General features: G+C 39.8%; 1 protein-coding gene across 2 annotated transcripts; it reads right to left on the reverse strand.

Annotated features, from left to right (window-relative positions):
- Positions 1–9,555: 9,555 nt before the first annotated feature.
- On the reverse strand, positions 9,556–15,854 carry LOC130549271 (GTPase IMAP family member 4-like). Of its 2 annotated transcripts, none has more exons than XM_057326491.1 (3): positions 15,745–15,854; positions 11,197–11,233; positions 9,556–11,088 (listed from the first exon to the last, which is right to left on the reverse strand). In XM_057326491.1, exons 2-3 carry the CDS (start codon positions 11,201–11,203, stop codon positions 9,845–9,847), a joined length of 1,251 nt encoding a protein of 416 aa, XP_057182474.1. In that variant the 5' UTR covers positions 11,204–11,233; positions 15,745–15,854; the 3' UTR covers positions 9,556–9,844. The 2 variants fall into 2 exon arrangements, with proteins under 2 accessions (XP_057182474.1, XP_057182475.1); XM_057326492.1 differs by lacking the exon at positions 15,745–15,854 and adding an exon at positions 15,189–15,719.
- Positions 15,855–16,468: the final 614 nt, after the last annotated feature.

A 16,468-nucleotide genomic window follows, 5' to 3' on the forward strand; every position in this document is an offset into this window, starting at 1 on the left:
AACTAGCCAATATGGAAGAAACTTTCAGGCCATTTCTCAAACGCAAGGCTGCATCCTCCAAAAGTCGCATTTGTAGGCTGCATACGTGATAACGAATATCTTATTTTAGAATATTAAGCATTATAAATTTGACCATTATTAGTTTAACAAAAGATTCAGCTGTGTTTATCTTAGTATAGATTACAAAGCGTGTGTGTGTGTGTGCTTGCGTGCGTGCGTCATTTGTGGCCACATTTGTAATTAATAAAAATACAAAATACACTTAAAGTCTGCTAAATTGGAACAACTAATTTGTACTTTATTGTGCACCATACAGGCAGGAGTATTAGTATAACTACAGCAGAGTCAAAAGAAAAACTAATTCCTCCAGAGACATGACACCGCAAAATCCCTGATGTTAAATTAACAATATGTGTGTTAAATTAACACCGGTTAGTGTTTATATTGAACTGTGAGAATGTAAATCTCCAAGCATAAAATATAGCCTACCAAAGCAATAGTAGTAGTAAAGACAGTTTTAAATGCGATATATTCTCCTCTCTCTATCTCGGTGAGTTCAGTATAACAAAGTGAATTATCGCATATAGCCAATTTCTTTATTTAAATCACTGCGTAAGGCAAAGTGTAAAATTAATGTACTAGTGTTGTGTAGCTCTAAAACTGTTAGCTGCTAATTCAACACAAATGATGCCACAAAGTGTCTGTACTGTACAAGATAAAATGCGTATCACATGCGTTTAAAATAAATAAAGTGTGCACTGCTGGACAAGAAAGATCTGCAGAAGTAACTTTCTGTGTGCTTGCTTGAAAGTGAAGACTACACCTGTCTGATCTCGAGAGATCCGTCTGCCATAAACAACTATTTACTCGACTGCACGTTTGTGTATATCATCGTTGTCGGGCGGAAACCTCCTATGTCCAAATTTGGTCAATTTCGTATTTTTTCACAAATCGATGCTATTGGTCAGTCCCCATGTGGTCTGTTATTTTTTACAAATTATTAACCAATCTAAAGTGTTGAAAATAGCTTGAGAGCAAATCTCTTAACTCCATTGGACACTTCAACTGTCTGAGAAGTCTCGTAACTCCACCTCTTCTTCACTCTGCGGGAGCCTCTCGGCATGTCTCCTGATTGGAAGTTTTTTAGACAATAACGAGTGAGAATAGTTAGGTTAGATACATTTGAGTAGGTCTGTTTTGTTAAAAATCGATAGCTGTAATGTTTCGGTGCAGAAGGAGGCCCGTGAGCCACGAATGTAAGTTTGCGAGCAGATTCGGCTAATTTCCGCCTATTAGACAGCCTAGTCAGCTCATCGTTTTTTGTATTACATCACTTATAGTTCTTAAACCTTTAAAATAGAGTTTAGGAAGATGTATGTAACCACAGTCATTAGCTTTGGTTAACTATTGAAGCCTTTTCTCTTGTCAAGAGGCTCAACGCGACCGCCGACTTTATTTAAGTGCAGATTAATTTCCGCCTATATTAGACAGCCTGTTTAACGTTTTATTTTGGTATCGCATCACTCATAGCTCTAACGTTTAAAATAGAGTTTAGGAAGATGTATGTAACCACAATCATTAGCTTTCATTAGCTCTTAAAGCCTTGTCTCTTTTCAAAAGACTCAACTGGCAGCAGCGACGTCTGTGTCCGTACCATTCTTATCGATGACAGCGTAATCTCGTATCGCCCTGCTCCAAAGTTATAAACCTTGTATCTCCGATTAAACATGGTTTTGGGGAAATGTTGTGTTAATGTTGGTACACAACAGTATATGATAGCAATATAAGGTATAATACCAACTTTAACGATACAATGTTTAATAACTCAAAAAAATTCCTGAAAAATAATGGTTTTGGAGATGCGAGGATTCCGCCCGACAGCGACGATATACTCATACTTATTCTTTAGTATCTGTTTTATACATATGATGTAGCCTGGAAGATAAATAGTAATTTTCAATAAGGATTTCAGATCACATTCACTTTTCAAAACTGTTTAAACAACTGTGATTAGCAATGAAGTAGTTATATAATTTTTTTCTGCAGTTGTTTTCCATGTATAAAATCCTGGACACTCCCCTTGCTGATTCTGGATCTGGATATTATGAAGAAGAAAAGGGAAGTTCAAAAGGTCTTCCACTAAAGGGAAGTGACCCAGCGAGAAGTGAAGCAATGGTGCATTGAAGTTTCATAATGAAACTCTTCTCGAGGAACTCTTTGCACATCCCGGATTGATTTGAATAACATTAATGTACTTGTAGTGTGCAGCAAACACAAATAAGTATCAGATCAGGACTCGGTATGAGCAGATACTTAATGACTCTGATCAGAGCCACAGAAAACCTGATTGGACATCCTTACCTTTAATATATCATTAAATTCTTACTATAAATGCAATCACTTAAAAAAATGAACTTCTCCTTTTGTCAGTTTTGCTGAATCCTCTAATGTTCATATTACTTTAAAAAGCATGTTGCCATATGAACTTAATTTTAAAAATTGTCTTGTCAGATTTTTTGTTCAGCCAACATAACATAGTTGAGTAAAATGCACAGATGAATACAAATCCACACAGATTGCCCCTTTTGCACACACTATAGCCGAGCCTCTCTGAGATCTAGAGTTTGAATTGTATTATTTTAATTAATGTCAGAGTCTGACCAGCTAAACTATTGTGAATCTACAGTACACTGCAGTGTCAAAGCAAATAATAACTGTAAACAGTAAATCATTGTCTGATGCTGCAGTGTATTGTGGGTAATTGTTGTTCTGCCACCCTCTGGCAGGACTGTAACAACATTACATAGGTTCTTGAGTAATAAGTTAGGATGGGTGAACTTTTAAGTTTGTATTGAGTATGTCTCAGATCAAATGAAAGAAATAAAAGTATAGTTGTGGTTTCGTTGTAACTATATTATGAGGTCTATTACTAATAATAAATAAAGCTAAAAAGATCTAAAAAGCACTGAAGTGATAAATCCCACAAAGTGCCTTGAAACCCGCTAATTGCTGCTTGCAGCTATATTTTTTATTATTCCTGTAGGATCATCCTAAAGCAAGGGAAAAGGAAACACTTGTGAAACACGTTGTTATGTCTTAATGCAGACAAGAAGCTGGAGACCGTAGATTCCTTTCAGTAACATTTATTCACCTAACACATACAGGATAACATGCAGGCACATGCTCCGTACTCTACTACTTCTTCTCTCTCTCTGCATCTCTATGCAACTCAAATAGAGGAGTGCCACCTAGCGGTACATTAATGTGACAACACCACATATTCCCCTTTTACTTAAATGATGCTCCTGTAACCAATAAGTAACATGGAACAGAATCAACAGCAAATCTGCCATGCATCAACAATGTCACACATAATGAATTACATGAAGCAATACATGAAATGAATGCAGAAGAGTATTTAAAGTAATGAACCAACAACTTAATTACAATTCAGCACTTAACTTTCATATAAGTATATGATGTGTGTGCAAAAGTCAATGTCAATTTCTGTGACTAGTAACATAGTCCTTTAGCCAACCTGGCTCACGTCTTTGACGTTGTTCTCTTGGACCAGCCTCAGAAGACACTGAATTTCCAGACAATGGAACATGAGAGGGCATCACGTTTTCAGCATTGGCTGTCATTCCATTATCCAACTCTCTAGTTGGCAAGGGTGCAAGACACGGTGCATGCCACTTTTTTCCATCATCCAAGAGGTAAGTGTAAGGACCAACTTTTTTCCTGACCTCAACTGGAGGAGTGAACTTTGGATAAGCTTTTGGTACATGTACAGACTTTTTAATGCGCACTTTATTCCCTGGTCGAAAAGAGAAATGCCGCACTCGATGCTTGTGGTCAAAGCGAGATTTCATGACATCCTGACGTGAGGAAACACGTTTCTGCAGAGGTGTCGGCTCATGACCAGAAGGTGAAGGTTTCAGGACATTGAGACGGGTACGCATTTTTCTTCCATGAAGCAATTCGAATGGGGAAACACCTGTTACAGCATGAGGTGTAGCGCGGTAAATCTGCAGGAAGTCAGTCACTGTTGATTTCCATGGTGCGGATTCTAGGATTGCTGATTGGATTGTACTCTTGAGAACTCTGTGAAAGCGTTCAATAGCACCATTTGCAGCAGGATGATACACTGAAGTACGAATGTGCTTAATATCTCTCTCTTTCAGGAATGCAGCAAACTCAGGGGAAGTGAACTGAGGCCCACTATCACTGACCAGAGTGGCCGGGTTGCCGTGTCTGCTGAAGACAGAGGTAAGAAATGCAGTCACCTGTTTTGTTGCAACAGACGCAGTAAAGGCTACCTCAGGCCACTTACTATAATAGTCAGTGAGTGTCAGAGCAAATCGACAGTCCCAGACAGCAGTCTCGAACGGGCCCACAATGTCTATCGCCAGTTTTTCCCACGGTGCAGAAGGTAAAGGAACAGGCTGGAGTGGAACAGCAGAGGCTTTCGCAGTTTTGTCCAGAGAAAGACATAAATGACAAGCAGCAATTTTCTCCGTCACAAATGTGTCCATGTTTGGCCACCAATACATCTCACGCAGGCGTTGCTTCGTTCTCACAATTCCCTGATGACCCTCATGTGCAATATGGAACAATGACTCACGCAATTTTACAGGCACAACCAGTCTAGATCCTCTAAACACAAACTCAGCTTGCACACTGAACTCATGTCGGAGCTTGTAGTACAGACGAATCACAGGATCCACAGCAGAGGAAGATGAAGGCCATTTACTCGCAATTTGTGCGCGCAACACAGAGAGTTCAGAACAGTGAGCAGAGGCAGTAGCAAATTCTTCATGGGATATGGCAATCGGCCCAGAAGACAGTAAAGCAACAAACTCGGGTTCTGTATCAGACTCAGCATCCAAAGGAAGAGGCAAGGGCAAGCGGGATAAACAATCTGCAGTGTAGTTCTCAGATCCAGCACGATACTTAACTATGTAGTCGAAACAGAGCAACCGAGCAGCCCACCAAGCAATACGCATACCAGCTCTATCAGTCCCTTTTGTGGTCAGCAGTGTCGTTAACGCTTGATGGTCAGTCCGCAACGTAAATCTGCGACCCCACAAGTAAGTTCTCCATTTTTCCACCGCCCAGACACACGCCAGAGCCTCCTTTTCAACAGTGGAGTAATTCTGTTCAGCTGAGGACAGTGTTCTGGATGCGAAAGCGACAGTATGTTCTTGACCATCAGTGCCAATTTGAGCGAAGACAGCACCTAGTCCATATGCAGACGCGTCAGTAGAAATGACCACCAGCATCTCCGGGTCAAACAGTATAAGCGCAGGACTGTGAACTAGCAGCTTCTTCACATCGTCCAAGCTTTGTTGAGCATCATCAGACCAGCGAAATCCACTCTCATCTCTCAAGCACTCACGCAGAGGCATCACCACGGAAGCGAAATTAGGAATGAATTTGTTGTACCAGGAGAGAAGACTCAGCAAAGAACGCAACTGAACAGCATCCGTTGGTGCAGGTGCATCGATTATTGCAGATAGATGTTCCTGATCTAACTGAATACCCTGCGATGTCACCATGTGGCCTAGAAACTTCAAGCTCTGTTTTCTGAATTGACATTTTGACTCATTCAACACCAACCCAGCATCTTTGAGACGTTGCATCACCTTCTCTAGCGCTTGATCATGTTCTTGCAGCGAGCGTCCCCACACAATGATGTCATCCAGATAATTTGCAACGTTCTGGATTCCTTTTAGAATGATGACCATCATCTTTTGGAATGCAGCTGGAGCAGACGCCAAGCCATAAGGTACCCTGCAGAATCTGAAGAGGCCCTCATGTGTAAGAAAAGCAGTGAGGTCCCAGCAATCTTCATGAAGAGGTACCTGATGGTATGCACTTTCCAAGTCTATAGTTGAAAACACAGTCGCACCTTGCAGTAATGTCATCATCTCCTCCATGTGTGGCAATGGGTAGCTGTCTACTATAACTGCCTTGTTGGGCCCTCGCAAGTCCACACACATGCGGATCCCCCCGTTTTCTTTTGGACCACAACAATCGGAGAAACCCATGGAGAAGAATCAATCCGTTCGATCACACCAGCCTGTAAGAGATGTTCCAGTTCAAACAGCATCTCTCACGGAGAAAGGTAAGCGACGCAATTTGCATCTGACAGGAGGTACAGAGTCAGAAATCTTCACCTTGTGCGTGAAGTTGTTCACACAGCCTAATGCAGCATGCTGTGATGGAGAAGTGGAGAGAGCACAGACTGGAGAGGATTGTGAAGATGGCAGCACAGTGTGTCCAGTAAATTGCAGCTGAAGTCCCTTAATCAGATCCATGCCTAGCAAAGCAGTGCCAGTGTCAACAATGAAGAAGTGTGCAGGACAGGTAATGCCATATTTAGTGACTGTAACAGATAAACATCCTAGTACTGAAATCGGCTCTTGTAAGTAAGTAACTAAACGGGCAGCAGGGGCTTGCAAAGGCACAGTGCGAAAATGCTGTTCATACAGTTGTTTCGGCAGGATGGACACAGACGAACCAGAGTCCACAGTAAGTTGAAGAGACACAGGGGTAGCAGCAGGTGAGGCATGTACGGTCACTTCACACATCAGACGGTCAGTCGCTCCAGGCAGATGGAGAATACAGACCTCTGGCAATTCAACTGAATGCACTGAATGAGTAGGAGCAGAACGGCAGACTCGTGCAAAATGTCCAATCTTATTGCAATTCTTACATTTAGCAGATGCAGCGGGGCAGTTCTGTGCGTTTGCAAGATGTCCAGCAGAGCCACAGCGAAAGCATGTTCGAGCTGACGGAGCTGAAGCAGGTGGTTTTGATGAGGTACGTGCTTTGAATTTGGCCTTAGGACGCAGTCGTCCAGAAGCAGGAGTGGCATGTACAACTTGAACTGGAGCGAAGTTACTCGTAGCTAGCGATTTCGCCTGAGCATCAGCGGTCTCTAGCTGTGTGGCAATTGTAATTGCAGTCTCCAGTGTCAATTTAGATTCCACTAATAATCTTTCACGAATGCGAGGGTTAGCAATATTTTCAACAAGTTGATCACGCAACATATCGTCAAGATTGTCAGCAAATTCACAAGTAGTCGCTAAATCTCTTAATGCAGCAATGTATTGTACTACCGTTTCATCTATCCTCTGTATGCGTTTCCTGAAAGCATGTCTTTCCACGACCACATTTCTTTTCGGAACAAAGTGTTGTTCCAAAGCCGTAATAGCATCAGCTAGATCGTCACCGGTATTGGGCAGTGTATAAAACAATCTCTGTCCTTCGGTTCCGAGGCAGTGAAGAAGCAAAGCACGTTTTCTGGCTTCTGACCATAAATCCCCAGTAGCATTGATGACTAGCATGTAGTTCCGGAACATTTTCAGCCATGTGACTAGCGGTATAGCAGGCTCACCGGCACAAGGCAAAAAAGGATTGGGAAATGGTGCACTTACTGAAGCCATCCTCAGAAAATCTTGTAAAAAAAACGTCCTCGTCGCCAATTTGTTATGTCTTAATGCAGACAAGAAGCTGGAGACCGTAGATTCCTTTCAGTAACATTTATTCACCTAACACATACAGGATAACATGCAGGCACATGCTCCGTACTCTATTACTTCTTCTCTCTCTCTGCATCTCTATGCAACTCAAATAGAGGAGTGCCACCTAGCGGTACATTAATGTGACAACACCACACACGTTAACACAGGAATGCACACTTAGGAAAAATTGAAAAGAAAAGGACAGACACCCAACAAGAGCTCCATCTGTTGGTTGTCTTATTGTTGTAGTCTTGTACAGATGGATAAATTAATGAGGAGTTGCTTCCATACCTTCAAGACAATTTCTGGCTCCAAATAAATCCACATTTTCAAGTCAAATCACCTTTGTTACATCACTTTATACAATACAGATTGTTTCAAAGCAGCTTTACAGTGATCGACAGGAAAATAATGATTCAATGATGCAAACAGACTTCTGCTTCAATTAATTTAAAATGAAATCAGCTTAGTGTTGTTTCCTTTTGTTTCAATAAAGTTACACAGTACCCATCAGGGCTCAGAGAAAGAATAGGAATATCAGTTTACAGTTTTCACTTTTTCTAATAAAATAAGGTTAGAAAAAGATGTCGTCATTAGCATTAAATTCCATAGTTTTCTTCTACATAGCAAATGTGCCTTACACATTTACAACAGCCAGAGAATCAACGTATTTCTCTATTTCTCTATGACCTACTCATATCCAAGCAGACAGCAGAGTGTTTTAAAAGTATATTATTTTTATTCTTATTCATTATGTACTGTATATAGCAATAATTAAACATGCTTAATCATATATAACATTATACAACAGTTCTTTCTGGTTCTCGAATCTGATTGGCTGAGAGCCTTTTGTTATTCCAGCAGTATCATCATGGGAACTGTTTCACTGTTTGTATCACAGCACACAGGAATGGTTTTAAAAATTTCACTGCGGGACGCATGAATCTCGAGAAACACTTTACATAATAGAAATTGCCGCGTGAACTTGCTGTAACAAAGCACATGTTCCCCCTTTCCTTTAAAAACGGCAGGGTTTTAAAGAGACTTGTTGTATAAATGCCATATCATTCTTGTAGTTGTGTGATATGGCTGTAATTGATCACAGCCATGCTGATATATACAGCCGTTTCACACTCCTACTCCAGGGATATTACATTAATAACAGTGATTCAAATATGATCATTTCTATCACTGCCGTTTTGTATATTGAGGAAGAAAAGATAAATGATTTTACAACTGAAGAGGAAGAATCGATCTTGAAGTTCAAAAAATCTCTCAGACAAAGAAGGTCCAGGTGTCAAAGAGTTAACTTTATTTGCTCGAGCTCAAACAAAGTGAGATGTCCCAAGTCATCTGAAAACCAAGTGTTTTCCAGCCTACAGTTATAGTGAAACTATTAAGAGGTGTTCCCCTTCGAAACCAATCAGGTATATTCCCGTTATCTCTTACTTTTTATTATTCAATTGTCTCTGTCCCCCACTATTAGTTCTTAGGCAACAAGGTACGTATCTAATGGAGGAATGCCCATTTTTTCTTGATTTTTAAAAATAACAAAGTTTACAAAGTAAAATAAGTTTGACATATGAAGTCATCAAACATTGCTTGACCTTGTCCATATCATAGTTACCAGTAAACGATGGAAAGTGCCCAGGTTTTAAAGAGAACAACATGTCTCGAACTTATGAACTTTATCTAGGTCAGCCCTCTGAAACATATTCAGCCCTCTGACACTCTGGATTTTACATTGCACAAATGTGCTCTATACTTGGTTCAAATGATTAAAAATGGTATTTATGTGAACAATCATTGCTTAGGTTTATTGATTATAACATTAAATCATCAATCATATATTCATTTGTATACACTCATCTTTGGTTTAGTGTGATTTTAGATTATTCTACTAACACATCTATGTTATTAACATTCCTATGAATACTTTTTATAACTGGGGTGAATAACAGAGCCCAGTGTTACACAAGATGTGCCCAAAATTTTACACAATACAACCATCTGCATGACAATAAAATGACTGTGACTGCATAGTTTAATTAACAATCGCATAGGCAAGAAGTGTTAAAAGCAAATCAGAACATCATTATTTGGATTTACAACTTTTGCTGTATATACTTTATTCTTTATATTATTTTTGTTGTATTGGTGATTTTTCTGTTCCCCTTCCACCATGTTTTTCTCAAGAGAAGTAAACAAAGTAAGCATTTCATTGTACCTGGTATACATGACAATAAAGATCTTGAATTAAAAGTTAATAAAGCTGGAGACTGTCTTTACTAAATAAAAATAATGTAAAATAATTTTTAATTATCTTTATTGTTCCCCACAAGAGAACCAAATTCATGTACCTTCTCAACCACAGCTTTTGCATTATCATAGTTAACTTTTGCAGCCTTTTTCATTGCGTCGTACATTGAATCAGCTTCTTCTGCAGCTTTCCATCCAGTGATTCCCCCTGCAACAGCTCCAACAAGAGCTGCAGCTCCAAGAACACTGCCAGCAATCACAGCACCTGTACTAACCCCTGCACCTGCTGCTGCTCCTGTTTCCACTACTCCTGCTACTGCTCCGGTTTCCACTACTGCTGCTACTGCTCCGGTTTCCACTACTGCTGCTACTGCTCCGGTTTCCACTACTGCTGCTACTGCTCCGGTTTCCACTACTGCTGCTACTGCTCCGGTTTCCACTACTGCTGCTACTTCTGCAGCCACAGCCTTAACTGCTGATGCTTTACCTGTTGATGCTAATATGTATTTTAGCAGTGCTTTTAATGGGATTTTAAATAAAGTCACACCGAGAACACTGACACCCAGAAAAGCACCAATCAACGCCCCTGTTGTTGCTCCTACAAATTGCTCCAGAATTTTATTATGAACAATTTTCTTTGCTTTTTGCTTCTCTTCTGGTGGCAAATTATTGATCATCTCCATCACCTCTTCCGAATCCTGAAGCGGCTCACTGGTAAAGCAGCCGTTCTTTTGCACCATTTTGTCAACAGTGTCGAGCAGATTGTTCACCTGAACTTTGTTACTCTTTTCTCCTGAATGACAGTCATTCCAAAGTTTGTTGTCAATGACGTGACAGCGGCCTTCACATTTTTTAACGAACTCCTGCAACTTGGAATTGGACTTTATAAATTCTTTTAAGGTCAGGTCATCTAGTTGATCTCCAAAAGTGAATAAGATCACTGTGTGTTTCAGGACACGTTCATCTCTCATTAAGTTCAGAAATTCTTCTACCACCTTGTTTTCTTGTTTTGTGTATCTTCCAACTTTTAGAACAAGCACAATGGCATGAAGCACAGTAGTGTCCATCAGAGCTTTAATGATCTCAGATTTTGTCTTTTCATCATCTTGATCTGTGTCAAAGAATCCAGGCGTGTTAATAACGGTGATCTCTCTTCCATTAACCAACCCACGTCCTCTTACAGGTTCATCTGTAGCAGAACTAGCTGTAGCTTTAGGGGTGAATACGTCTTTGTTGAGAATTGTATTGCCGGCACTGCTTTTGCCATCTCCTGTTTTTCCAATAAGGAGGATATTTCTCCCTGTTAATCATAATAATACAATATTAAAATAAACAATTTATAATGTGAGTCTTCATTAACGCTTATACATTTTTCAATGAAAGCATTGCACACAACATAATAACTTACGTTCCATGATCCTTTGGTCTGTTAATGAAGTCCGTTTCTGTAGGGGAGAATTAATTAGAGTTATTCTTGGCTCTTGCCAATTCTTTGTTTTGGACAATAATTATATATCTTTTTTCTAATAATGCTCTTGTGAGTGAGTAGCAATGTTTTTCCTCTTATGTTTATCCAAACACCAATAGAGACAGAGCGCAATGCGTCATAATCTGAAAACCACGCCCACCAGGGGAACAATCCAACCCTCTCTAACCCTGATTCTATTGACTTTGTATTGGGTGAAGCTTCCTCCTTGTCATTTCTGCCTTATAACAAAAAAACAGAACAATGTCTAAAAACCGCTGTGTGACAAGGTGTACAGTAAAGCTAAAAAACACCGGTCCATCCGGTTCACCAAACTGGACTGAATCGTTCTAAACAGTTTGCGTCTCCACTAAGCACTTAATCCCAAATTACTTGAATTACTCTACGTGTCTGACAGTCCCTCTGACTCTAAATGAACCATTTTATTATTTAGTTACTCCAACTGAAGTGGGGTGAAGAGAAAACTAATGATGAGCACGAGCAACTGAACCGAGAGCTGTTTCTTTCGGACACGTCCGATTATCACTGTATACGTACACCGATTTGCAGCACCGTTTACGTTCATGCCACTGCTAGAGCGGTTCTCGTCCTCGAGTCGAGAACCGGTTGCAACAGATTTCGTATCAACAGTCTGAGTTTGTGATAACTCCTTATTAATGCAACATAATTCAGAAGGGTGGGAATGAAGCCCAAGATACTTAATTGAGAGACTAACCCAATACAAGGTTTATTAGAAAGAGAAACAAGGCTACGCTAATCGCTTTCCGACACATGGAGCAATACGCCTCACAGTTATTCCCAGAGACGGCCCTCAGCCATTGTTCCAACTCTTTATCCTCCAACCATTTGCATGAAAACCAGCATTTCCACATCAATGATGTTGTTTAACAACCAGGTGTAAATGGACCTCCCACTATTCACGTAGGCAATGATAAAATTCAGGCAAACTTTAGCATATGACCTCTTGAGACAAATATGAAATGATGATACACAATTTAATACCTTGGGAAATGGCATTTAAGACTTTTTGATTATTTTTTTTATTGAGGCCTTAGCTTTCTCTAAATTTTTATATAAACTTTTAATACATTTACATTTACATTTAGTCATTTAGCAGACGCTTTTGTCCAAAGCGACTTACAAGTTGGTTAAACAATAGAAGCAATTGGGACAACATTTGGACAATAAAAAGCATAAGTGCAATAAAACTGGTCTCACAAAGCCAGAGCTAAATTTATTTTGATATATCAATATACTGTATACAATTTTTTTGATAGAGTAGAAAAGAGATAGTAATCAGGAATGATAGGTCAGGTGCTGGCAGAAGAGATGTGTTTTCAGCCAATTCTTAAAGATGGCCACAGAATCTGCTTATCTTGTAGCAGCGGGCAGATCATTCCACAAATGTGGAACCGATCCAGAGATGGTTCGTGAGAGCGATTTTTTTTTTTAGGGATGGCACCACAAGACGTCGTTCGTTTGCAGAGCGTAGGGATCTGACGGGTACATAAGTCTGCATTAGTGAATGAAGATAAGGGGTAACCAGTGGTGGTCTTGTAGGCCAGGAGCAGAGTCTTGAATTTGAAACGAGCGACTATAGGGAGAAAATCTAACTTAATGAAGACAGGGGTGACGTGTGCTCTTTTCGGTTTATTGAAGACCACTCTTGCCGCTGCATTCTGGATCATCTGTAGAAGTTTTGTTGTGCAAGCAGGAAGTCCAACTAGTAGCGCACTGCAATAGTCCAGTCTGGACAGAACAAGTGCCTAACATAGGACTTGTGTAGCATGCTCGAATAGGAAAGGTCTCATTTTCCTGATATTGTAGAGGATGAATCTACAGAACCGAGTGGTGCTGGCAACCTGGTCTGTGAAGTTTAGCTGATCACCGATCACCACTCCCAGGTTTTTGTCCGTTCTGGAAGATGTGATGGTTGATGAACCCAGTTGAATGAAGAAGTTGTGATGGATCTTAGGGTCGGACTTACGAGCGGTTATGTTTTTGCAAGGTTCAGCTGCAGGTGATGATTCTTTGTCCAGAGCGAAATGTCGCTCAGGCATGCTGAAATGCGTGCAGGAACAGTCTGATCGTCAGGCTGAAATGAAAGGTGGAGTTGTGTATCATCCGCATATCAGTGATAAGAGAAGCCATGTTTCCGAATGACAGAGCCTAGGGATGTCATGTTTACAGAAAAAAGAGCAACAGTCCAAGCACTGAGCCCTGAGGCACCCCTGTATCGAGATGTTGGGACTCAGAGACCTCACCTCTCCAGGATACTCTAAATAACCTACCTGAGAGGTAAGACCTGAACCACTGTAGCACCATTCCAGAGATGCCCATGGCCTTGAGGGTCAACAGGAGGATGCGGTGATTGACGTGTCAAAGGTGGCAGATAGTCAAGTCAAGTCAACTTTATTTATATAGCGCTTTTTACAATTTTCATTGTTTCAAAGCAGCTGTACAAGAAACATATTTACTATAAGCAAAACGTATGCAGTAAGGTTATTCCTGTAAAAACAAAAAAAGGTGAAAACAGAAGACAGACACACACACACCGATTCAAACACACCCACAAGCAAAACACTCCGCACATACAAGACGCGCACACACTCGTGCACACACAGACACACATGTGCACACACATACACGGACGCACACAAACGCACAGTGGTTGTAAATTAGAAACATTTAAGATAAAGGAGAGAGAAACACAGGTCAAGTTTTAAACGGACTATAAATTCCTATATGCAATATAATAAAGTAAAACTTTAAAATTCTTAATTTTATATTCTATAGCAGCTCCCCCGGCCAGGCAAACAGTCCATAACAGTATGAAAACGGTGGCGAGGAACCCAAAACTCCAATGGAGAAAAAAAAACTCAGGGGAACCCAGGCCCAACCACGAGATTCCAGTTCCCCTCTTGCAAAAGCTGCAGCCTCTGCACAAGCTCAACAGCGTTGAGAGCGTATTTGTAACAACCAATCACATATTTGGAAATAATACTAATTTCTTGCTAGAAATGCAATCAAAAATTACTGAAAGTGAAAATGAAACTTACATTTATGCTTATATATTTTTTTAGCTCGACCAATCACCTTCCTCACATGCAGCACTGTGAGACATCGAAAGCAGTGAAGGACATCTACAGTATGCTGCCTTCAAAAATCATTCAAATGAAGGTATATCTCAGGAGACAGAAAGCACTGGATTCAGTGCCTTCATGCCATGCAGAGTCGAAAGGCAGGGCTTTATAGCTATCAGATGCAGCCCATAAGTAACTAGCCAATATGGAAGAAACTTTCAGGCCATTTCTCAAACGCAAGGCTGCATCCTCAAAAAGTTGCATTTGTAGGCTGCATACGTCATAAAGAATATCTTATTTTAGAATATTAAGAATTATAAATTTGACCACTATTCTTAGTTTAGCAAAAAATGTTGTAATATGCTTATGACTTGCGAATGTAATGCTTAGTTAACTGAAAAATATCAAGCTGATGACGTAGCCTATATGCAGCCTTCAAATGCGACCTTCGGAGGATTCAACCTTCCGTTTGAGAAACGACCTCCTCGCACCCTGAAGTAAGGGTGACCACCCATCCCGCTTTGCATTGTACCGCACAGCATTTTCACCCCTTGTCCCGCACATCGCATATCGAATATTAAAGCCTGACTGTTATCCAATTTATGAGAAGACGGGAGTGATTTCAGTCATCAAGAGTCTATGACGTCTGTAGGCGATCCTCTCATGTCAACTTGCCGAATAAAAACTCACTAAAGCATCGTAAAGTGTGTGGGCTTTAAAACTGTGTTTAGCCTATGAGTTGTGGTTATACCGTATTAAAATAAAAATGATTTGCCATTCATGAAATGCATTATTTAACAATACTGTATATACATTTTAAAAGAGAAACACCTTTTCATTATTTGTTCGTTCTTTATTCCTTTAGTTTTCTCTTTTTGAGAAGATCTTCAAAGTGTACAACATGATAACTCCGCGTCTGATCTGCGCTCCAAATTTAAAGAGACAGTGAACAGTTTTATGTTAAATAACATTTTATCTATGCCTTCATTATGTTGTAGTTGGAATGGACTAAACAACAAATTATTTTTATAAGCTAAAAATTATATAAAAATGTTTTCATTACGTTATTATATCACAGTTTCCCCGCTACCTTACAATGGTGTCACACATTGTCCCACACAAACGGATTACCTGTCCCACAATAGGTTTGTTGGGTAGTGGTAACCGGAATATAGAATATGACAGTTGAATAAAAAAAGTGAATAAAAAAGATTACACACAAAAATGTAAACACACTGCATAAAATAAAACTTTTTTTTAACTATTTATGTATGTCTGTTAGAAAAGTAAGCCAGGATGGACTTGTTCACTCATGTCAACTGTATCTTCAAAAGCAATCAAAATTTATGCAATAGGTTACATGATATCAAACTATTAGAAATCAAACCTTTCCAAACGAGTGATTTGAGGTGTCTTCTGAACCCAAGAACTTGCATGTAGTGAGGGCGAAGCTGCGACGCTTTCACCAATGCAGGAGTTTATTTCCGGTTAGTCACCGATCGATCAGCACGACATAAAGTCGAACACACATTCCTACCTGTTTACAAGTCACGTCATCACAGCAGCTGGATAGGCTACTTCTCTACCTGGTTTAGTTTGGGATATTTTGAACATTTGAGGGAATGATATAAATATTGGTTTGTGTTGTTTATGTTTTAAAAAAAATATTTACGATTTTATACTGATGAACAGTTTCAATTTTATTTTATAGTTGTATATTGTCGAGCCAGCAGATGGCGCTGTTCCCGCGAAAATATCCTTCGTGCGGTTTATCCCCAATTACATGCGTCACAATAAACAGAAAAAATATATAATTACAAAAATAACTGTCTCAGTTCTGAGCTATCCAGTCCAAACATGAGGATGTATAAATGACTGTAATGCACTATAAGTTGTTGAGCAATGACGGAGTCTGACCAACTCAGAGCTTGTATCAGTTATAACAATGTGCATATGACAAACGAACCAAACACAGAATGAACAATGAAATGATCATAGCAATGGCACAGCAAAAAATGTGTAGTGTGGCGTTTGGGAATGCAAGAGAAAGAATAAAATGTTGCAGTAAAATAACAAGAAAGAATTATTTATAGCTAACGTTTTTTTACTAA

The sequence above is a fragment of the Triplophysa rosa genome, linkage group LG25 (genome assembly GCF_024868665.1).
Source record: "Triplophysa rosa linkage group LG25, Trosa_1v2, whole genome shotgun sequence".
In the NCBI taxonomy this organism is placed as follows: Eukaryota; Metazoa; Chordata; class Actinopteri; order Cypriniformes; family Nemacheilidae; genus Triplophysa; species Triplophysa rosa.